At 39.1% G+C, this 25,201-nt stretch overlaps 2 protein-coding genes across 8 annotated transcripts in view; one reads left to right on the plus strand and one right to left on the minus strand.

Moving 5' to 3' along the window:
* Window positions 1-1,568: 1,568 nt before the first annotated feature.
* LOC118906815 (transcription elongation factor A protein-like 8) lies at window positions 1,569-2,173 on the minus strand. The gene has a single exon (XM_036874518.1). The coding sequence runs from the start codon at window positions 2,171-2,173 to the stop codon at window positions 1,820-1,822; it is 354 nt and encodes a 117-aa protein (XP_036730413.1). The 3' UTR covers window positions 1,569-1,819.
* A 14,377-nt stretch (window positions 2,174-16,550) lies between these two features.
* Window positions 16,551-25,201, plus strand: part of SOAT1 (sterol O-acyltransferase 1) — a 58,345-nt gene continuing 49,694 nt past the window's right edge. For 2 of the 7 annotated variants that reach the window (XM_036869591.1, XM_036869600.1), the window contains exon 1: window positions 16,578-16,790. Coding sequence is in view for 1 of the 7 variants with exons in the window: in XM_036869563.1 (XP_036725458.1) it covers window positions 21,449-21,476 (28 nt within the window). In the remaining 6 variants the exon portion in view is untranslated. Of the gene's footprint in view, window positions 16,791-21,369; window positions 21,477-25,201 lie in introns of all 7 variants that reach the window. The other 5 variants (XM_036869563.1, XM_036869571.1, XM_036869582.1 and 2 more) reach the window with 5 other exon arrangements.

The raw sequence follows: 25,201 nt of genomic DNA on the forward strand, positions 1-25,201 counted from the left end.
GGTTTTTATCTTTTTATTGTTGAATTAAGAGTTCTTTATATATTTTCAATACAAGTACTTTTGATAAAGTATAATTTGTCTATTTTTTCTACTGTTGCTTGTGCTTTGGGTGTCATACCTTAGATATCGTTGCCTAATGTAAAGTCACAGAGATTTAGGCCTATGTTTTTTTTCTAAGAGTTTTATAGTTTTAGCTCTATTTTGAGGTTTTTTTTCTTTTTTGTACATGATCTGAGACAGATGTTTAACTTCATTCTTTTCCATCTGGTTGTCCAGTTGACTCAGCATCATTTGTTGAAGAAGACTATTCTTTCCCCATTTAAGTGACTTGCCACCCTTCTCAAAACCAATTTACCATAAATGTAGGTGTTTTTTTTTTTCTGGACTCTCACTTCTATTCCATTGATCTATATGTCTAAACTTATACCATAATATCTTCTTGTTTTTTTTTTATTGAGGAACAGTTGATTTACAATATTATTAACCTCAGGTGTACAACAGAGTGATTCACAATTTTATAATTATACTCTACCTATAGTTATTATAAAATATTGGCTATATTCCTTGTGCTGTATAATATATCCTTGTAGCTTATTTATTTTATACATAGTAGTCTGTAACTCTTAATCCACTACCCATATCTTATCTCTACACCCTTCCCTCTCCCCACTGGTAACCACTAGTTTGTTCTCTATATCTGTGTCTGCTTATTTTTGTTATATTCATTCATTTATTTCTTAGATTAAGATACAGTATTTATCTTTCTCTCTCTGACTTATTTTACTAAGCATAATACCCTCCAAGTCCAGTCATATCGTTGCAAACGTCAAAATTTCATTCTTTTTTATGGCTGAATAGTATTCCATTGAGCATATATATCACATCTTCTTTTTCCATTTTCTGTTGATGGACACTTAGGTTGCTCCCATACCTTGGCTATTGGAAATAATGCTGCTATGACATTGGGGTACATGTATCTTTTCAAGTTAATGTTTTCATTTTCTTTGGATATATACCCAGGAGTGGAATTACTGGATCATAAAGTAGTTCTATTTTTAGTTTTTTGAGGAACCTCCATATAATTTTCCCTAGTGGATGCACCAACTTACATTCCCACCAGCAGTGTACAAGTGTTCCCTTTTCTCCCCATCCTCACCAACATTTGTCATTTGTGGTCTTTTTTTTTTTTTTTTTTTTTTTTTTCTGTGATAACTGCCAGTTTTATTCCTCTGGCTAAGAGATCCAGAGGTAATTTGAGGTTTACATTTTTTTAAATAGTTCTTTCATTAAGAATTTAGGTGCCCCCATTGCCCTTATAAGCTGGTTGCAAATTATTTGATTGACTCTTAATTATAAAAAAAAACTTTAATTCTTTTTGTATGTGTGACGTGTTCATTAAAAAATACATATAAGCAAAAAGAAAAAAACTCACACCACACAGAAATAAGCACCGTTAAATTTTTGATATATATATGTATGTATACACACACACATGCACACACACACAATTTGAGATTTTCTCCTACATATGTGAGCTGATACTAAATATGCTGCTTTGTTAGCTGTTATGTTTTACTTTACAATATGGAATGAACATATTTTCATGCATATGTGTGAAACTTCCCAATTGAAAAACAGACCTGGAGAATGTGTCAAAATACAAAATCCAGATGCTGGTAATAAGGACACTACCTAAAACAAAACTCCACCAGATGATTAAAAATAAAACAAAAGTCAAAGATACATCAGAAAATGCTAACAGAAAGAAAGCAGGGGCCAGATTTTAATATCAGACAAAAAAAAAAAAAAAAAAAAGAATTCAAGGCCTAAAGCACACAGGATGAGGATGGCTGCGTGAATGTCTTTGTTTCCAATGTATCATCACAAACTTGTTTCTTACTCTTCTTATCTCTTCCCTAAGCCTTTCCAACTCATCTACTCCTCTTATCATTTCTTCTGGGTCCAAATGTCTAACCGGAGTGTCCTCTTTATATCCCTGACCAGGCTGAGTCAGCCCTCCTCTAAGGTTTCCTTCTAATTCCGGGCTTACACCTTCTTCAGAAGGTTGAGGATTTCTTTCTGCCTCCTGTGGTACAGCTTCCATAGGGCAGTCTTCCTCAGCCTTTGGCATGTTCTGTGCTTTTCCTTCATTTTCTTCACAAGACTTTTGCATGCATTTTTCTCTTATTTCTTTTTTGAATAAATTAACCCTGCAGGGACCCAGGGGATTTTCCTCCCTCTTCCCTCACTCGATTTGGGTCACTTCCGAAAGACCAAGAGTCCTGAAAGGATCCGGGGCACTTTTCTTCTCCAGCAATAGGGAGCTGCCTGTGGTCTTTTTGATGATAGCCATTCTGACAGGTGTGAAATGATATCTCATTGTGGTTTTGATTTGCATTTTTCTGATGATTAGTGATGTTGGGCATCTTTTCATGTGCCTGTTGGCCATCTGTATGTCTTCTTTGAAAAATGTCTATTTAAGTCTTCTGGCCATTTTTTTAATCAGGTTGTTCATTTTTTGATATTGAGTTGTATGAGCTGTGTGTGTCTGTGTGTCCATGTGTGTGTATATATGTATACATATACATATATGATATTAACCCCTTATTCGTCATATCATTTACAAATATTTTCTCCCATTCAGTAGATTCGTTTTTAATTTTGTCAATGGTTTCCTTTGCTGTGCCAAAGCTTTTAAGCTTAATTAGGTTCCGTTTGTTTATTTTTGCTTTTGTTTCCTTTGCCTTAGGAGGCAGATCCAAAAAAATACGGCTACAATTTATATCAAAGAATATTCTGCCTATGTTCTCTTCTAGGAGTTTTATGGTTTCAGGTCTTGCATTTAGGTCTTTAATCCATTTTGAGTTTATTTTTGTATATGGTATGAGAAAATGTTCTCATTTCATTCGTTTACATGTAGCTGTCCAGTTTTCCCAGAACCACTTATTGGAGAGATTGTCTTTTCCCCATTGTATATTCTTGCCTCTTTTGTCATAGATTAATTGACCTTAGTGTGTGAATTTTTTTCTGGCCCTCTATTCTGTTCCACTAATTTATGTGTCTGTTTTTGTGCCAGTGCCAAAATGGTTTTTTTTGTTTTTGTTTTTGGCTGCGTTGCTTCTTCATTGCCGTGTGCGGGCTTTCTCTAGTGGCGGCGAGCGGGGCCTACTCTTCATTGCGGTGCACGGGCTTCACGTTGCGGTGGCTTCTTTTGTTGTGGAGCAAGGGCTCTATGTGTGTGGTCTTCAGTAGTTGCAGCACGTGGGCTCAGTAGTTGAGGCACGCGGGCCCTAGAGCACAGGCTCTGTAGTTGTGGCACACGGGCTTAGTTGCTCTGCGGCATGAGAGATCTTCCTGGACCAGGGATCGAACCTGTGTCCCCTGCATTGGCAGGCGGATTCTTAACCTCTGCGCCACCAGGGAAGTCCTGCCATACTGTTTTTCTTTGAATTTTACTTTATTTATTTACTTTTTATACAGCAGGTTCTTATTAGTTATCTATTTTATACATATTGGTGTATATATGTCAATCCCAATCTCCCAATTCATCCCACAACCACCACACACCCCTCCCCCACCATACTGTTTTGATTACTGTAGTTTTGTAGTATAATTTCAAGTCAGGGACGTGATTCCTCCAGCTCCGTTCTTCTTTCTCAAGATTGTTTTTGCTATTTGGGGTCTTTTGTGTTTCCATACGAACTTTAAAATTACTTGTTTAGTTCTGTTAAAAATGTCTTTGGCACAGTGGTTAAGAATCTGCCTACCAATGCAGGGGACATGGGTTCTATCCCTGGTCCGGGAAGATCCCACATGCCGTGGAGCAACTAAGCCTGTGTGCCACAACTACTGAGCCTGCACTCTTGAGCCCATGCCCCACAACTACTGAGCCCACATGCCACAACTACTGAAGCCCACATGCTTAGAGCCTGTGCTCTGCAACAAGAGAAGCCACTGCATTGAGAAGCCCACGCACCGCAACAAAGAGTAGCCCCTGCTCAACGCAACTAGAGAAAGCCCATGCACAGCAACGAAGATCCAATGCAGCCATAAATAAATAAATAAATAAATAAATAAATAAATAAATAAATAAAAATTTTAAAATGCCTTTGGTATTTTGATAGAGATTGCATTGAATCTGTAGACTGCCTTGGGTAGTACGATCATTTTAACAATATTACATCTTCCAGTCTATGAACCCAGTGTATCTTTCTTTCTGCTTGTGTCATCTTCTATTTCTTTCATCAGTGTCTTATAGTTTTCTGAATACAGGTCTTTTGCCTCCTTGGGTAGGTTTATTCCTAGGTATTTTATTCTTTTTGATGCTATGGTAAATGGGATTGTTTTCTCAATTTCCATTAGTTAGTTCTTAGTGTATAGAAAAGCAACAGATTTCTGTATATTAATTTTGTGTCCTACAACGTCACCAAATTCATTAAAGAGCTCTAGTAGTATTTTGGTGGGGTCATTAGGATTTTCTAAGTGTAGTATCATATCATTTCAAACAATAACAGTTTTATTCCTCTTTTTCAATTTTGATTCCTTTTCTTTCTTTTTTTTTTTTTGTATGATTACTGTGGTTAGGACTTCCAATAATGTATTGAATAAAAGTGGCGAGAGTGGGCAACCTTGTCTTGTGGAACAAGGATGATCTTAGGGGAAATGCTTTTAGCTTTTCACCACTGAGTATGTTAACTGTGGGCTTATCATACTTAGTCTTTATTATGTTGAGGTATGTTCCCTCTATAACCACTTTGATGAGAGTTTTTATCATAAACTGATGTTGAATTTTGTCAAAAGCTTTTTCTGCATCTATTGAGATGATCATATGGTTTTTATTCTTCAATTTTTTAATATGGCATATCACATTGATTGATTTGTGGATACTGAACCATCCTTGCATCCCTAAGATAAATCCCCCTTGATCCTGGTGTATGATCCCTTTAATGTATTGTTGGATTCAGTTTGCTAATACTTTGTTGAGGATTTTTGCATCTATGTTCATCAGTGATATTGGCCTGTAATTTTTGTGTGTGTGTATGTGTGATATCTTTGTCTGGTTTTGCTATCAGGGTGGCCTTGTAGAATGAGTTTGGAAGTGTTCCTTCCTCTGCAATTTTTTGGAATAGTTTGAGAAGGACAAATGTTAACTCTTCTCTAAATGTTTGATAGAATTCGCCTGTGAAGCCATCTGGTCCTGGACTTCTGTTTGTTGGGAGTTTTAAAATCACAGTTTCAATGTCAGTACTTGTGATTGATCTGTTCATATTTTCTATTTCTTCCTGGTTAAGTCTTGGGAGATTGTACATTTCTACGGCTTTGTCCATTTCTTCTAGACTGTCCATTTTATTGGCATATAATTGTTCATAGTCTTTTATGATCCTTTGTAACCTTATGCCATAATATCTTTTATAACCTAATCTAATGACATTTGATCACTTCTGCCATGTTCTGTTGATTACACAGATTTACTCTGGTACAATATGAGAGGAATTACATAAGACTCTGAGTACCAGGAGGTGAGAATCATTTGGGGCCATCTTGGGGGCAAGGTACCACATAACAGTAACCATGTAATTATTATCTGGATGTATAAAAATGTATGCTTTTTGTAATTTAGTAATACAATCAGACTTCTAAATCTAATAAAGGCTAGTTTCAAAGTACTTACCCTAATCATCATGTTTAATGGCAAAACATTAAAAGCATTCTCTTTCAAACCAGGAAAAAGACAGAAATGCCCACTTTCCCCACTCTACTCACCATTGTATTATAGGCCTTAGCCCGTGTAATAAGGCAAGACAAGGAAAGAATTTGAAAGGAAGACATGACTCTGTAATGCTTTGGTGATGATATGATTCCTACATGAAAAACTGAGAAAGAATCTATGACAGTTAATGAGAGCAGTTAGTAAAACTTATAGATATAAGATTATACCAGCAGCAAAAAAGAACATTTATTTTAAAATGATAGCCTTACTGTAGCAACAAAAACTGTTAAATAATCTGGAAAAAACGTGCAAGATCTTAGTGCAGAAATTTATAAAAGCTTATTGAAAGACATTAAGGAAGACTAAATAAATAGGGAGATATAGCCTATTCTTGAATAAGAAAAATCAGGCAAGAGGGTCATGCCCTACTAGATTGAAAAACATCTTAACATTCAGCTGTAATTATTGAAACAATGTGGTATTGACAAAAAGATTAGTAAGTCAATGGAACTGACAAGAAAGCACAGAAACAGACCATGCTTTGGGAACTTGACATGCAACAGAGTTTTCAGTTGAGAAAAGATGCTCAGTTGGACCTATTTAAAGTTTTTTCCTCATATCAAACAAAAATAAATTCCACGTGGATGATTAAAGACTTAAATATGAACAACAAAACTTGTAAAACTTCTAAAATAAATTACAGAAAACCTTCTTTGTGATCCCATGGTGAAAGAATTTAAGACAGAAAAAGGTGAAACCATAAAAGAAAATATTGCTACTTTCTGTCCATCAAAATACACTATAAAAAGAGTGGAAAATGCAATAAACAACCTAGAAGAGACTTGTATATAACTGACAAAGTGTTAGTACTCATAATATTTTTAAATTCTACAGAGAAAATCTAATGGAAGTACAAGCAAAAGCCTTGATGTTATGAAAGAAAAAACACAAATGGCCACTAAATATATGAAAATGCTCAAAGTCCCTGGTAATCAGAGAAATTCAATCTAAAACTATAATCATATTTCATATGTGTACCGTACAGGCAAAACATAAAGGGTGATGAAGATGTAGAACAACAGGTACTTGCATTCACTACCAGTGAAAGTTGGTACAACAATTTTGGAAGACAATTTGGTATTTTTCTGGTGTTCTATTGCTGCATACAAGCCACCCCAAATTTAGTGACTTAAAATAACATTCCACAGTTTCTATGGGTCAGCAAATTGGAAGGGGCTTGGCTGGGCAGCTCTGGAATCATTCATTCAGTTCCAGTGGGTCATCTGGGAGTTGGGGCCACTAGGAACTGGCTGGAATCATTCTTCATGTTGTCTCAGCGTCCCTCCTTGGGACCTCTCCACTTGGGCAGCTAGACTGAGCTCATAGCATGGTGGCCTCAGGCCTCTGGTTGGTCAGAGTCCTTATAAGGAAGCTAAAGTCTTTTAGGAGCAAGTATTTGAGCTAACAAAATAGAAGGTGTATGGCCCTTTATGAACTAGCTTTGAAAGTCACACAGAGTAACTTCCACCATTCTCTATTGACTGAAAGTTACAAAAGCTCACCCACTATCAAAGAAAGGGGACATAGACTCCACGTCTTGATGGGAGATATGTCAAAGTCACATTGTAAAAAGAGCATTTGGACGGAAGATATTTTTGTTGCTATCTTTAGAAAATATTATGTGCCATAGGCACTATTTACTAAAATTTAATTCATTCCTGGATATTTACCTTACAGAAATTCCTTCCCATATGCATCTGGAGACACAACACTTCGTAATTACAAAAAACTGAAAACAACGTGTCCAGCAACACTGGAATGGATAAATATACAGCAATACTCTTCATAAGTGAAAGTGAATGAACTCTAACCACATATATTGATATGAAAGAATCACAAAAACAATGTGGAACTGAAAAGGCAAATTGTAGAATATATACATCATTTATATCAAGGTCACAAACAAGTAAAGCTATTTATGCTACTTTATGTTATATTGTTTAGGAATATCTACATTTGTGGTAAACTAGTAAGTTATAGAGAAAAGCAAAGGAATGAGTAACATAAAATTCAGGATAGTGGTTTCCTGGAGGGAAAACAAGCAGAAGGAGAATAGTCTGGGAGGGGTATACTGGGAGCTTTAAGGTTCTGGGCTGTTTTATTTCTTAAGCTGAGTGGTAGTTACTTACTGTTCAGTTTAATAACAAACTGTTTATTAAGTTTTGAATTTGAATTAGGTTTGAAAACAGAACAGTTTAATAATAATATTTAAAATATATGTATATATTCGTGACAATTCTCACAAAATTCCAAAAATATGTATTTATATAAAGGGCTTTGCCACATGTATAATGAACCTCCTTTCCCAAGAAAGTATATTAGCCAAGTTCAGAAATAGGAAACTTGTTTTCTCCTCTGATAATAGACATTTGAAACATTATTTTTACATAGCACCATTGATATGATAGACTGGTATGCAAAGGTTGCATTCATTTTAAAGATAAAACATGAGATTTCAAAGACATTGAGTGGGGATATGGGGACAAACGCTTAAATTTCTTGATGAATGGGACATTTGAGTTTATTCTTTCTCTGTAAGGAGATATTTTGGCAGAAACGTTTTGAGAAGCTCTGAGTCTCCTGGCCAACTTGATTACTCATTATTTCCTGAACACATCCTGTATCTTTTTTTTTTTTTTTCATCCTGTATCTTCTGACTTCATGCTTTGGCTCCTGCCAAACCTTTCAAGTCACAAAATTTACTTGGTAAAATAGAGGAGGTAAAAAGCCAACTTGTTCTTGTCCAGAACCAGGACGATTCGATCTACATTCTGTGTTCCTACAGAAGGGAAACAATCCTCTAACATTTGTGCAAGTCTGCCTTATGACCTAAAATTTGAAGACCTGGATCCATTGTTTCATACTGACTCTGCAACTGTACAAACTCAGCCAATAAGGGCGATTGTTTCCAGCTGATAGCAGTTTGGTGAAATTAATTGTTGCTTGACATTATTTTTGTTATTTAAAATTCATTCAGCCCTGACAACCTATTAGGGAATCTTAGTCAAATTTCTAACAGATGGCTATTTACTACATTGCTAAAACCACCACAATTATTTCTTGAATTTTTACTGGTAATTTCTGCAGAGTTAGATTCCAGTGGAAATTAAAGGTGGACTGTTAGAACATTGCATAGAGGATCTTATATAGTTCCAGAGAGTGGCTTTTCATCCCTGAGTATGAAGTTTAATGTGCTCCTACGTCTTCTTCTAAAACAATATACCGAAAGACATGTCTCATTACCACACATTGCCCAGCCCGACTCTGAGTCAGTGAACCTCTCACCTCCATAGATTGTTCATTGTGTCAAAGGATGTACATTAGTGAAGCAAACTGGGTAAACTTGCTCTCTATTGCATATGCTTTAGATGTCTTGAAGGCAAAAGTCTTGACTCTTCACACCTATCACTCCTGTCTATTTTTGGATTTCTTAAATCCATGATTTCTCAAGAAATCTCTTGAGGTGTACCTCCCACTTCCTACATATGTGATTCAGTTAAATTCAAAATCTATTTATTGTTTCCTATACTTACTGTGTTACACACTACACAGGGGAATCAAGAATGGGTAAGACCATCTCTGTTCTTCAGGAACAATAGAGAATTTTGTGTGTGTGTATGTGTGTATGTTTGTGTTTGTGTGTGTATACAGGAAGTTGAAGTAGGTGGTTAAAAAGTATATAGATAACTGTAAATAAGGCAGGTCACACATGCTATTTGTAGGCCCACCAATAACATGTGTGGGATTGAGAACCAAAGAATAAATTGAGGCCCACGTGCCTTATGTTTAAGTCTTTAAAAGTTATAAATCAAGTTCACACAGGACTATCAAATAAAATATATCTTCTTATATCAACAAACAAACCTTTATAACAATCAAATGGGAAAATATATCTAAAGCTATAACTTTTGTATGACTGAAAGAGAAGTAAAATGTCAAATATTACAATTTAAATATTATTGCATGTGTCTAGATTTTGGGCTGATGATCCAATGATATTTGGATGGGGAATAAAATTAAAACATATGTAATTCATATATTATCATGTATTTATTTCATAACTTTTATCTTGCCATCATCAACAAAATCATTAATTATGTTATTATCATTAAGATTTTCATTTTTTGTGCACTATCTACAGTAATGATTCAAAGTATTAGTATACAAAATGTAGTAGAATTTAAAGTGTACAAAAATTGAATGTGTTGAATATATTTTCATTAGGAAAGTACATGTAAAATGTAAAATAAAAATGATTTTAATATATGTCTTAAAAGTTATTTCATTTATAAAATATTATATTAAAATTAAATGGAAAAATTCAATATAATTAATATCAATATTTTAAGTCATATTATTTAAATAAAGCTGGCATTTAAAAATGTTTTTCTTTTTGTCTGATGTATTACATGTAGTGAAGTACACAGACCTTAAGTATATAGTTAGAAGAACTTTTACATTTGTGAACACCCATGTAATCACCACCCAGATCAAGACACTGAATATTTCTAACACAGCGGCAGGCTCCCTCATGCCTTCTCTCAACTGATAAGTTGGCAAAAGGTAACCACCATTCGGACCTCTATATTAGTTTTTTCTGTATTTAAAAATTACTTTATTTAGATATAATTCACATACCATAAAATTCACCCATTTAAAGTGTACAATTCAATAGTTTTTAGTGTAGTCACAGAGTTGCGCAACCATCACTACAATCAATCTTAGAACACTTCCATCACCCCCAAAAGAAACTGTATCTCTTAGCAGTCACTCCCAATTTCCACTCAATTCTCCCAGCTCTGGGTAACTACCAATGTTCTTTCTGTCTCTACAGATTTACCTATCCTGGACGTTCCATATGGATGGAATCATATAATATGTGGTCTTCTGTGACAATCTTATTTCCCCTTAGCATAATATTTTCAAGTTTTATCCACGTTGAAACATACGTCAGTACTTCATTTCTGTTTATGGATGAATCATATTCAATTATATGGATATACTATGTTTTATTTATTCATTCATTAGTTGATAAGCATTTAGTTTGTTTCCACTTCTTGGTTATTACGAATAATGCTGCTATGAATACTTTGCACAAGTTTTTGTGTGGACAGATGTTTCTCTTGGATATATACCTAGGAGTGGAATTGCTGGGTCATATGGCAATTATATGCTGAACTGCTAGGCTGTTTTGCAAAGTGGTTGCACCACTTAAATATTTTTACTGTAAAGTCTGTTTTATCCGATATTAATATAGCCACTCCAGCTTTCTTATGATTGCTTTTTGAATGATACATGTTTTTCCATTCTTTTAATTTCAACCTCTGTGTATCTTTGAATCTAAACTGCTCCTATAGATAGCATATAGATGGATTTTGTTTATTAATGTATTCTGTTCAATTCATTCACACAATGTTATTATTATCGATATAGTTGAATTTATGTCCGCCATTATAATTTTTGTTTTCTGTGTCTCATGTCTTTTTTGTTCATCTCTTCCTACTTTACTCTTTTTTTCTTTAATTGAATAATCCTTAGTGTAACATTTAAATTTCTTTAATGATTTTTTCCCTATATTTTTTGGAGTTATTTTCTTAGTGGTTTCTCTAGGTCTTACCATATCGTCTTAACTGACCAGAATCTTCCTCAGATTTATACCAACTTAGTCCCAGTAAGATAAAAAAAAATCATCTGGTGATTCAGGAAATCTTGAGGGTGTTTTCTTACGTGTGTATATTACCTGAACTATTATTACATCTATGGCAGTGTCTAAAATGTAATACTTTGCTATTTAGAGCTAGAGGCAGTCTATCGAGTCAAGCTGCAGTCTACTTAACAGGGATAGGTGGCACTCTTCCTTGTATATAAAGAAATCTGTTTGTAGAAAAACAAGTGATGTCAGCATGCAAGATGACTGAATCACTAAGAGAAGGAATGAAGTTGTGTCTGACCTCTCTCATTAGTTTGGGATCTGCCCACAATCTTATATTTCAGTTGGCTTCATTAACTCATTCAATGTATTTTTCAGGTGGCTCTTACATATTTTGCTGGATGCTTCCAGAATACATAAAAAAGAGAGGAGTCCAACTCTCCAAGAGTTTTCAGGGACATACCAATCAAGGTTGTCCTGATTTACACTCTTGCCTCATACTGACTTAGTCACAAAACCTTAACTCCGGATGAGTCTATGTTTTCACTACGCCTGAGTGCCAATGGAGAAATTACACGTATTTGAAATGGGATAAAGATTTGTTGCTTGTTTGGTATCATTAAGGGAGATGTGACCCTTTGAAGAACTGAGATGTTGGGCTTCCCTGGCTGAACAGTGGTTAAGAATTCGCCTGCCAATGCAGGGGACACTGGTTCGATCTCTGGTCTGGGAAGATCCCACGTGCCACGGAGCAACTAAGCCCATGTGCTACAACTACTGAGCCTGCGCTCTAGAGCCTGCAAGCCACAACTACTGAAGCCCGCATGCCTAGAGCCGGTGCTCCGCAACAAGAGAAGCCACTGAAATGAGAAGCTTGCGCACCACAATGAAGAGTAGTCCCCACTCGCCACAACTAGAGAAAGCCAGCAGGCAGCAACAAAGACCCAGTGCAGCCAAAAATAAAATTAATTAATTAATTAATTAAAAAAAAAAAACCCAAAACCTTTCTTAAAAAAAAAAAAAAAGAACTGAGATGTTTGTATTTTAAAACCCAATTTGGTTCCTGTTCAGTTTCCCGTTCTGGCTCCCTGTAGACCCCAGTGTCTTCTTGTGATATGGCTCAGTCCCCAGGCTCAGGCCACTGTTCTCTTCCTTCCCCACATCAAAGTTTAGCTGCATCCCTGGGTGGTAGGACTTTAGATGGCTTTTATCTTTGTGCTTTTCTGTACTTGATTTTATTTTCTGCAGTAAGTATGCATTATTGACACAACCAGCAAAAAACGTTAGAGCTATTTTTATTGTAAAATTAAACAAATCTTGATTGCTTCTTGTTCAGTTTCTTTAGGTCTCAGTTGGAGATGGACTAGTGCAGCTTAAATATTAACCCGAGTACAGCTTATTCGTCCTTCTCCAGGAAGCATTTTCTTACTTCAGTCAGCATTAACTCCAGCCACCCAGCCTGCTATGCTGAAAATCCTGGATACATCCTGAACCACCACATCCAAACACTCTCTAATTCTGTTAATTGTCTGTTTAAATCTCTCTCAAATATGCCCACCCCACTTGCTACTGCCCTAGTTTAGGCACTTATCATCTCTCATCCATAGTACTGTAATGCCCTTCTAACTGGTCTCTCCACCTTCAGTTTCATTTCCTCTAGTACAGTACAGTCTCCTAAATCATGACTCTTCCCTACTTAACCTCCTTTACTGGCTCCCCGCTGTCTATGGGAGTCTGAGTCAGAATGTCTCAGCATGGTCTACACATTTCTTTTTTTTTTAAGTTTTTATTTTATATTGGAGTATAGTTGATTAACAATGTTGTGTTGGTTTCAGGTGTACAACAAGGTGATTCAGTCATCCCTATACATGTATCTATTCTTTTTCAAATTCTTTTCCCATTTCTTTTTTTTTTTTATTTTTAAATTTATTTATTTATTTTTGGCTGTGTTGGGTCTTCGTTTCTGTGCGCAGGCTTTCTCTAGTTGCGGCGAGCGGGGGTTACTCTTCATCGCGGTGCGCGGGCTTCTCATTGTTGTGGCTTCTCTTGTTGTGGAGCACAGGCTCTACACGCGCAGGCTCAGTAATTGTGGCTCACGGGCTTAGTTACTCCGCGGCATGTGGGATCTTCCCGGACCAGGGCTCGAACCCGTGTCCTCTGCATTGGCAGGCAGATTCTTAACCACTGCGCCACCAGGGAAACCCCTTTTCCCATTTCTTAAGCCCTGACACCAACTTTATCTCTTGCCACATCTCGGTAAGTAACCTACACTTCAACAATACTCAACTACTTTCCAGTCTCTTGCATAGTTCTGGCTCTAGTTCTGGCTCCCTCTTGCCTTGTTAGCCTTTGATCTTGTTTTTCTTTTGCTTAGAATGTCCCTCCTCCCTTGCCTGCCAATTAAACTTCTCTTTCTTCCTACTGGTTCAGAAAGCTAGAGTCAGGTAGACTTCCACCATTCAACCTTCCCTCTCCTAGAGTAGCAGGCTGTGATAATCATTCCATCTGCTCCTACTGAATCCAGAAGATAACAACATCAAAAATAATGATAAACCTCAGTGTAGAAAAGTGTAAAATAACTGTTGATATTTATTGAGCACTTCTATATGCCAGTGTCTGTACTTGGAGCTCTGTAGGCATTGACTCATTGCATCCTTACAGTGACCCTGTAAGGTAGGCACTTTAAAAAAAATTTTTTTTAATTTTAATTTTAATTTTTTTATGTCTTTACTGGAGTATAATTGCTTTACAATGGTGTGTTAGTTTCTGCTGTATAACAAAGTGAATCAGCTATATGTACACATATATCCCCATAGCCCCTCCCTCTTGCGTCTCCCTCCCACCCTCCCTATCCCACCCCTCTAGGTGGTCACAAAGCACCGAGCTGATCTCCCTGTGCTATGTGGCTGCTTCCCACTATCTATTTTACATTTGGTAGTGTATATATGTCCATGCCACTCTCTCACTTCGTCCCAGCTTCCTTTCCCCACCCCCCCACCCCCACCACCAAGGTAGGCACTTTTATTATCCCTACTTATTATAATACTTGTCCTACTTGTCTTGAAATGGCTTATTATCAATCTCCCCAAAAGACAGTTGTTTTTATTCATCTTTAGATTCCTAGCAACTAATGTAAGTTCCGTACATGTGGTTTTTGGAGTGTGATAAAGCCAACATTCATATTTAACCAAGCCTTGATCCCAGGGAGTGAATGATGTGAGATTTTCAGGTCAGTGGTGGGAGAGGCTTGGAGTTTGGGCAGAGGCATTTAGGGTCCCTCCAGTCATATTAAATGATCTTTCCCCTTGAACTAAATGGCATCCTCCTACTTGCTTAAGAAAACCACCTGGGAGTCACCTTGTTTACCACCTTTCCTCACACCTGCACCCCAGGAAAATATCCTGAGATCCTTCAACTTCTGTTTCTATAGCAACCACCCTAATCCAGGTCACCATCATATATCGCATGGATTTGTCCAATAGCTCTCTATCATTCTCTGGCTTCTCCCTGTTCCATTTCTAACCCCCTGCAAGTCATTCTCTACAAAACAGGTTGACTTAAAAAACAAGACAAGACATAACTTAACAAACAAAAAATCCAAACAACAGGATTAGCCTTCTGCTTAACTTGCCAACCTCAGTCTCATACCCTCCACACAAGGTGTTTCAGGCCTCCTGGCCTTCTGTTCCTCAAACAAGCCAACGTTGTTCAGCATCAGCACTTCCGCACCCATGTCCTCGGTCTAGAATGCTCTTCTTCCCCATAATTGGCATAGCTGGCTCCTTCTCCTCATTTAAGGCTTAATTCAGATCATTTCCTCAAAAAGTCCTTTCTTGACCACTCTGTTTTGTTTTCTTCTTAACACATCACTACCTGCTATTATTTTATTTACTTTTTAAAAAAATTTATCTTTTCCACTAGAAACAGAAGCATCTGAGTGCTGGGCTTCTGTAATATTCACTCCTGTATCCCTAGCACCAAGAACAAAACACAATATTTTTTGAATGAATAAACAAAACAAGGGAAAAAAACGAGTCTTTTTAGTGTGTGTATATAGTGGTGAGCAGTCTTAAAGAAAGGAGTCCCTGTGTCCCTACTGCTCTTAAACTGGTAGGAGGGGAGAGGTGATGTATCAGATCCTATTGTCATCCAGGTGGCAGAATTAGCAATTACAACTGTAGAAGAGGTAAACTGGGTGCGCCTGCCAATGACTGCCAGTCCTGAATTGACTGAACGCTGAAGCCAGGTTCTGCTTCAGGGTGAACAATGCTGGGTGCTCTGGGCGGCCAGGGGAACTTATACAAATCTCCTTGTTAAAAGGTCCACCGAGAGTAGTCAGTTTAGGTAACCTTGATCCATTCGTTCAGGGAAGCCTGACCAGGTCATGGGTGGCCATCTCAAACTGATAGTGTAGGGTTGGATTGACTAGACAGGCTAGATTAGCTCGTACTGGTTTGCAGGCTGAGAGTGTGGCCCTTCAGTCCCTGTTGCCCATATCATTCCCTTTTCACCTACCTTTACTCTAAGTTTACCTACATATTGGCCTTCATAAAATCTAAGCGATCTAAACAGATACAATCTAATTGTATCTAATCTGTGTCCTAATCTCTCTGCATCATTATTTTCTCTTTAATTGTGAAGCCCCCTTTTAAATTACTTCATTGCCCCGGTATTTCACTTACCTTACTGTCCCCTTATCTAGTTCGCTGAAGGACACAGTTAAGAACAATTTTCAAAGCATTAAAGCATCCCATGACAAACGCTTCTGGCTAGTGCTTCTAGTTGTCCTAGGGGGTCAGTTCAAACTGCAATAATCCACAGTTCTATAGGCGGATTCTGCGAGTCTCTGGAAGAGGCACCAGACTCGTCAGTCCTGCGCTACCATGCAGGGCTCCTTTTCGGACAGGCAGCAAGTTGCCTCGGTCCCATTTCTGCAGAACATTGGATCGCTGGGGTAGAAATGGAAAGCAAGGTACTGTCGCGGGAATCAAGGTCTGCTTGCGCAAAGTTTCCCACTTACTGGGCCAAGGCCAGCTAGGGGCTCTCGCCCTGGGAACCCCGCGCACTCGGGAAGGGGCGGGGTCGGCCGTGGGCGGTGGGCGGAGCCTGACGGTGGGCGGGACCACCAATGAAAGCCTCAGCTGGCGCTGGCCGTGCGCATGACGCTGCGTAGCGGGCTGCGAGGCTGGGGGCGGAGGGGCTGGGGAGTTGGGCGCGTTATATTCGTTTGCTGTTGGGCTGGCGGCATTGCCGGCCTGGGGCAGCCGGGGAGCGAGCGGTCAGGAGCCGACCTTCCTGCTAGCCGCGCTGTGACGGCTTTTCGGCTTTGCCCTCCTTGCTGAGGTCCCCGCTGCCAGGCTCCGGCCCCAGGTAATGCCCATGCTCCCCAGTCCCCTCCTCACTTCCTGCCAGGGTCCACCCGCCTCTGCCGGAGAAGGGGAGAGAAGTGGCGGCTGCAACTCCGGCGGCGCGGGGGCCTGGCCTTGTCCTGGGCTGAGGGGAGGGGGAGGCTCTGCGAGTCCTGGGCAGTTTGGGGGATGGGGCGGGCGGGAAAGTTACCTTCGGGCGCCGGTATGGCTGGCAGCCTTTTAAACCTTGGAGGTTTGTTTGGTGTCCCCCCAAATCCTGTGACATCTCTCAAGCCAGTAGTAAAGAAAGTTATGAATTAGAATACATTTTATTCCTTAAAAAGCGAAACCAAAAGCGCCCTCAGGGTGTCAGCTTCTGACTGATTTTAGGGGGAAAAAGTGTGAAGGGATAGGTGGTACTTCAAGACATCGAAATCTGGGTACCAAAACCTTTAATCAATTCATATTTTATTTTGAAGTATTAGGATGTGATTAAGTTTCTGTCATTCTTAAATGTTAATAGCCATGCAGTTTAAATGATATGTATATTTAGAAGTTGTTTGTAAGCGAGAAACAACTATAAGCTCTCTTTTCCATGTTTATATATGAAGTTTACTGGTCACTTAGTATTTAGGTGGGTGCTATCTGTTTAAACTAATTTTTTTCCAGAGTCCCTTGAATTTGAGTAGAATTCTACTCGAAGCATTCTTCTTTTTTTCCCCTTTAAGGTGGGCGGTATTGATGTTAGGGAAGTTGTGTGTTGTCTAGGCTTGAGGATGGATTTTGGAAGGAGCTCTGATGCTTGCAAGAGTAATCCTTTAAAAATGCACGTGTCTCATTGCATCATGTGCTGAGAACTCTCAAGATTTCACATTTTTAGGATAAAGGTCAAAACACTGCTGCCACTCTTATCTCCAGTTCAGTTTGAGCTCTCTGGGCTCAAGCCACACCGGTTTTATTTTTGTTCTTCTAAGAAAGCCTCTTTCTCTTTACTATCTCCTGGTCTTTAGGGGTTTCCTTCAGCTCTAATTCGCTCATTTCCTCTAATATCAGCCCAAATATCACTTCTTCAGGAAACCCATCCTGTGGGGGGTTAAACTCTCCTAGCACTCTATTTTTCTTAGCTGCAGTTAATCATCGGTTGTAATGAGCTGCTGCAGTTAATCATCGGTTGTAATGAGCTGCCTTAGTTACTTAGATGCTTTGTTTCTTCTACTAGCATGTAAATTTCATGAAGGCTGGGCTAGACCATCTTATTTAGGTCTTAGTTCTCAAAGTCTGGCCCAGCACCTGGCACAATGAAAGAATGAAATAGTTGGAGGACAGAGAAGGGAACTTTTTTTTTTTAATGATTGCTTTTATTTATTTATTTAATTTTTGGCTTCATTGGGTCTTCGTTGCTGTGCGTGGGCTTTCCCTAGTTGGGTCGAGCAGGGGCTACTCTTAGTTGCGGTGCACGGGCTTCTCATTGTGGTGGCTTCTCTTGTTGTGGAGCACGGGCTCTAGGCACGCGGGCTCAGTAGTTGTGGCACACGGGCTTAGTTGCTCCTCGGCATGTGGGATCTTCCCGAACCAGGGATCGAACCAGTGTCCCCTGCATTGGCAGGCGGATTCTTAACCACTACGCCACCAGGGAAGTCCCAAGGAGGGAACTTTTGAATGAAAAATATTAGCTAGATTACCTGTTTCCTTTGGGAAGGAAAAGGGAAAATTTTTTAACAAAAGCCATTTAACAAAATTTATTTTTGGAATTTATCACATAGGATAAATGATTATAGTGACCATACAGATGTAAATGAGAATTTGTGTTCTTTAGTTTTGCTAATTGATTAATGACCCAGTTCTTTGATATGTAAATATAGGGTTGTACTAGGGCAAACCTTTATCTGGAAGGAAGAAAGGGAACGTTTATGTTTTGAATTGTATCTGTAAAGTGTTTCTCTTTACCCCTACTGAACCTGGGAGCGATGTAGCAAAGTCTTCACTTAGAGTATGTGTTCAGTGTTTCTTTGTTTTATAGATTTAAAGGTGCTTTTGAAAGCTTTAATAATAAGGAACACTGCAGGCAGGCTAAAGTGAACACTTCTTTCCAACGTGATTCATTTCAGTAGTTCAATCCAATTCTTTTTGTTTCACTTTCTTAAGGCAAGTTAGATACTACCACACTGAACATTCCAAAACCAGTGAACTGGTTGGATTCTTAAGAAATAATTGTTCAGTGTGTTGTATTTTTAAAATAGCTAGTCAGCTTTATGCCACTTTGGTTGTAAATGTTTCTACTGCCACTTACTGTCATGTGACTTTGAGTTTAGTAATGTTTCCGAATCTTTTGCATCTTTTAAAATGGAAATTTTAAATGAGGAATGTGATGCACTGACCCTGGCGCCCAGCATTGCAAATGTTACTGGCATGATAAACATGAGTGCCTATTTCCTTTATTGCTGGACCTCTTGTGAGACTAGTCTTATGATCATGATTTTCACTTCCTCAACTCATTTTGCAACCCAATTCAATATGTTTCTTTATCCTTCTTCCTGAAACTAACTATGCATGTAAATTGTAGCTATTAATGTCCCCAAATTGTGAAATATTCAGTGCCCCACGCTATTTTTTTTTTTTTTCCTCCTGTATTTTTTTTTGGTCCTACCTGAATTTTCCATGATGTTGACCATAGGTTACCTCTTGTATCTTCTAACTTGATTTGGAACATTGCTTGGTCCTGGTTCTCCTCTAATCTTTCCTAGGCCTTGCTTTTTTACGGTTCTTTAATTGCCTTGTAATATTGGGAAAATGTTAACCACTTCTAAAATAGGATAATAGTGGGAATTCCCTGGCGGTCCAGTGGTTAGGACTCTCACTGCTGTGGCCTGGGTTCAATCCCTGGTCAGGGAACTAAGATCCCGCAAGCCATGTGGCGTGGCCAAAAGAAAAAAAGGGATAATGGTATCTGCCACATAGATTGTTGTGAGGATTAAATGAGCCAAAGTAAGTACTAGGCAAATGTTAGCTTTATTTCCTAAGTAATCTCTTCTCTTGACTTAGGGTCTCTCCCTGAGACTTCCTTCCTGTGCTTGGCCTTAGCTGCTGCCTATACACCGATGAATCCCACATCTCTCTCTTTAGTCCAGATTTGTATATTCATTTGCCTGTTGGCCGTCATCACTTGGCTGACTCACAGGCGTATCATATTGAACCTATCTACTCATTTCTCTTCTCCTGTAGTTACTTAGCTTAATGGCACACCTGTAGGCTTAGTTAGGAAACTTGCTTGGGATCTGTATTTCCAACTGCCTTCTGGATGTAGGCACCTGGATATCTCAAAGATGCCTCAGCTTAATGTTTGTAAATTTATCTGATCTCTCTTATGTCTTCTTCATGAAATCATTTGTCCATTTAAGAAATACATGTCATTTGAGCCTTACTTTAGGCCTTTATCATTTGTGAGATCTCATTGTTCTCCCTGTGATCCAGGAGGGCAAAATTTCCCCCTTTACCCCTCTTGAGTTCTCTTTTTTTTTTCCCCCCAGTATTTGCTTTTTTATTCTGATAAAATATATATATCATAAAATTAACCTTTTTAAAAACAATTTTATTTTATACTGGAGTATAGCTGATTGAACCCCTCTTGAATTCTTGATACAAGGTAGATTAACAGGAGAAAAAAGAATCTTTGATTCATGTGCATGGAGGTCTCATAGAAACAAGACCTAAGAAGTGGCCAAAGTAGGCAGCTTTTATATGTTTTAGACCAACAATAAATTAGAGAGGAATTGACAGGACAAAGAAGCTTAGGTTTGGGTGCTTAATTAGTAAGGAACTTAAGCAAAGTTTGGGCTTGGGTAGTAAATTAGCAAAGAAGTGGCAGGTGTTTCCTTATACAGGCCTCTGGGCCTTGAGCTCCCTATCTCTGGTGATAAGGATGTCTTTCTACCTCCCATTGCAGGAAGGGCACCTTTTACATGGGAGATTTATTTCCTGCTTTCAGGGAGACAGAGAGGAGGGTCAAAGTCTCCCCCTTGCAACCGCTGTTTCTTCAAAATAGTCAGTATGCCACTGAGGCATATTGTGCGGCAGCCCGCCCTGGGCCCCAGCACTGTCAATAGCACATCCTCCACACTGCTGCCTGAGTTCTTACTAAAAGACAAATATCAAGTCAGACAGATACCAAGTCACCCTCTGTTTAAAAGCCTCTATCAACTCCTTGTTTGTGTGTTAAGTTCCAAACTCCTTAGAATTGCCCCTAAGGGCCCTTGACCTTTTGTCCTTGCCCTTCCATTTACCCTGTGCTCCAGCCTTTTCCTTCTCTTCCTTTAAGATTTAACCTGGATTTTACCTACTTCAGGAAACCTTTCCTAATTGCCCCTAAACTCTATTGGGCATCAGGCCTGTATTCCCTTCATAATGTACATACATCTCAATTACTGTTCTGTAATACTCCTATAATTATGTTTTTATATCTTTCTCTCACTAGTTTTTCATTCCTTGAGGGCTCAGACTGTTTAATCATCTTTGTATCCCAGGGCCTGGCACGTAGTAGACTTCAATAAAATGTTTGAAATAATGGATCTGTCACCAAGGTCTGTACATGTTCATGTTTTCAGAGTGCTCTTCATCTGGTTCTGTTTTGATGCCTGGCAAACTCCTGTGTCTTCTTTGAACTATGGCTCTAATGTCACCTCCATGAGGACTTATTCAACTTCTCTAAATGGTTGGTTATGCCTTCTCTTGACACCGTGTGTGCGTAAGTGTGTGAGAACAGTTAATGGGGTAGACCTCTGTATTATTTACAATACATCTAACATCATTGTAGAAAGAGGTGCTTAAAATACATGGATTTTCAGATAATTGACATGTACCTTTTAAGTGTCAAAACTTGAAAAAATTGTTTTTCAAGGCAAATGAAATTTTTTTTCCTTGCCTTCTATTTTTAAAGTTCCATAGCCTTTTACAAGATGTGCCAGGGTCATTAAAGCATGAACTTCAGGGGAGTTCCCTGGTAGTCTAGTGGTTAGGATTCCAGGCTTTCACTGCTTGGCCCAGGTTCAATCCCTGGTAGGGGAACTAAGATCCTGCAAGCCACGTGGCACGGCCCAAAAAACCAAAAACCGAAAAACAAAAAAGACAGCGTGAATTCAGCGAAGGTCAGCAGGTCTGCTTTTCTTTTTTTTTCCTTTTCTTTTTCTTTTTTAGCTGCGTCGGGTCTTAGTTGCAGCACAGGGGCTCTTTCATTGCCGCACTTGGGCTTCTCTCTAGTGGCCCACGGGCTCCAGAGCGCATGGGCTCTGTAGTTGTGGCGGCGTGGGCGTAGTTGCCCTGCAGCATGTGGGATCTTAGTTCCCCAACCATGGATCGAACCCATGTCCCCTGCATTGGGGGGCAGATTCTTAACCACTGGACCACCAGGGAAGTCCCTGCAGGTCTGCTTTGATACAGTGATGTATTGGGAGACTCATAAGAAACATAAGCCCTTTAACCCTACATGAAAAGACCTATGCTTGCTTTCTCTTTTTTAAAGTTGATTCCTACTTTTAAAGTTTTCTTTCTTTACTGTTGTCTATAATTATGCTTCGGGTTGTCACTACTTTTTTCTGTGTGAATTGGGGACAGGATTACCTACCTCACAGGGTTATTGTTAAGTTTAAAGGAGGTAATGTACACAAAGATCTTATCAGGAAGTGTAGCCAGTGGTAAGTACCCATTAAAAGGAACTTACCAGCAATTCTAATGATGTTTGTTCTAATTATTTGAATTGTTTCAGGAGAAAAATCTCTCAAGTTTGAGAGATTTTCCAGGGAAGTAAAAGTCATGGCATTTGTTAGCAAACTGTTTTTCAAAGTCTGTTAGACAGCCTGAGTTTATAATTGGGTCCAGAATGGCAGATGCTGATGAAAAGCCTTAAGCTCTAGAACGGATCATTTTTATGTACATCCATACAACTTAAACCCCAAACTGGGGTCTATATTTATCTTTTAGTGTTAACAGGTAAAGTTAGAAATGAACATGAGTTCCAACTCTCATACTATCCTCTTGATGATTGTTTCATGAACATGTGAAGGGAAGTTGTTTTATTTCCTTACTGTGTGTGAAAATGCTTGATAACTATTCGTTCATTCATGTATTAAGTACAGACTGTTTCAGGCAAAGTTCTAGATAGTTGGATAAAATGGTGAACAAGACAAAATTCTACTTTTCATGGGGATTAGTCTTGTGGGGTAGACAATTAGAACTATAATGTATTGGGAAATAAGTGCACTGAAGGAAAATAAAGCAGGGTAAGGGATAAGACTAACAGGGTGTGAGAGTGTTTATTTTAGTTGGGATAGATAGGGGAGTCCCTGGGGAGGGGACATTTGAGAACTTGAATGAAGTGAGGGGGAAATCCTTGAGGGAGGGTGTCTGGGGGAGATAATCCAGATAGAGGAAATAGCGGGCACCTTTAAGTGGGAGTGAACTTGGCTTGACCAAGAAACAGTAGAAGGCCAAAGTAATGAGAATGAGCAATGAGAATTGTAGTCGGAAGTGGAGGGTCGGGAGGTGAATGGCAGATCATGGAGGAGTTACTAGACAGTGGTGAGGGCTTGGAACAGAATTCAGTGCCTGGAAGGATTTTGAGCCAGGGGAATGACCTGCTCAGATTTACCTTTTAAAAGGGTACTCTGGGCCCTGTGTGACCAGAAGGGAGAAGATGAGGAGAGACCAGTTAGGCTACTACAGTGAGAGGTGACCGGTGGCTTAGACTGTGGTGAAGGTGATGGATGTGAAAAGTTTAGAATGGGATATATATTTTGAAGGCAGAGTAAAATGGACTTGCTGTTGGATTGATTAAGGGAAAGTAAAGAATCAGGGATAACCTCGGGTTTTTTGTTTTTAATCTGGGCAAAGACTGACTGCTAGTTCCATTAACTGAATTAGGAAAGACAGAAGAATGGAATTGGAGTGAACATCAGTAATTCAGTTTGGTCATGTTAAAGTTTGAGAGGCCTGTAAGACATCTACCTACATAAAGGTGTCTGGTGGGCCTTTGGATAGGAGTCTGGAGCTCAGGGAAGTCTGGACCTGCTGAGGAAAGGAGGGTATCACAGTAAGTGAACTGGTGGTGATCAGAGGGTTAGACGCTAGAAATTAAAATTATGGACATGGTGCAGTTGTTGGTAACAGTAAGTTCTAGGGGAAGATGTGACTGGGACATAAGAACAGCTTTTTGGAGAAAGGAAGAAGTCAAGGAGCTTGGAGGCCAGGAGGTTGGATCTATGTACATAGATGTTGAAGTGAAAGAAGTGTGGAAGAATTGGTGGAAGGGAGAAAGGGGGAGTGAGTGAGGTGTTCACATCCTCAGTAAAGGAGGGGAGTGCAGGAAGACAGAACATACAACAAAGAGAAGTATCAGGTGTAATAATCTGCCTGAGATATTTAAGGAAGGGAACGAGGAACGGTGACCTGGAAGTAAGAGGAAACGAGGAGGATAACTTCCCCTCCTGTGTTAATAAGAGGGCAAGAAAAAACTATGGTACACCTCACATATAAGGGCAGTGATCCATGTCAGCACCTAGAAACCACTTAGAATTAATTACAGTTTGAATTTTTGACTTTGCAACAGTTAAAGTAGTCTGCCTAGCTAGCGTCTAGATTGGTAAGGGGGTGGATTCACAGTCCTGAATGAGTGGTCAGAAAGTTCAGCTCTCCTTCATCTCACCTGGATGATTGCAGGAGTCTGCTGGGAGGATGACTGCCAGGGTGTCCCTTTCTTTCGCTCTTGCCCTCCTTGCGGTCTGCTCTCCACACAGAGGCCAAAGTGACCCGTCTGTGTAGAGAAGGAACAGTTGAACTGAGCATTACTGTAATTTCCCTCCATTTTCTGCCGCAACAGCCGTGTACTGTTACTGACACGCATGGCAGGAGGAGCTCAATTCAGACATCATCTCATAATCTTATGATTTACATGATATGAGGATTTGGTCAAAATTGAGGTGAGGCATAAGTAATAGTTATCCTTCCTAACATCTGTATGTGTGACAATAACAAAATTTGTTAATGCTTTCTTGGAAGCCACGTGGTGTTTGAGCTGCATTCGAGAAAGTGTATAATTATGGAACTTTATTTACCCTCATCTAGCACATATTAAGAGCAAACACAAGTAGAATTTGAGGGATGATATGACTTTGTGTCATTTAGCATACAGGGCATAGATATGTAGGGATCAGATTCACTTAATTTTTTAAGCTAGGTTGTTAATAGAATATTGGCACTCTAGTGTGTATTATCTTGGTGTGTGTGTGTGCAGTAGTATTTTAAACTTTCTAGATGAAGACACAGGTTGAGAGGTTGGAGGATTTACCTGAGGATGCAATATGATGGAGCAGAGACGTTAACTTACCTCTTGGTGTTGTGATACCAAATCTTGTGCTTTCCCCGCTGTGTTATGGTTCTCTCTTC

Source organism: Balaenoptera musculus, chromosome 1, assembly GCF_009873245.2.
Source record: "Balaenoptera musculus isolate JJ_BM4_2016_0621 chromosome 1, mBalMus1.pri.v3, whole genome shotgun sequence".
Taxonomy (NCBI): domain Eukaryota; kingdom Metazoa; phylum Chordata; class Mammalia; order Artiodactyla; family Balaenopteridae; genus Balaenoptera; species Balaenoptera musculus.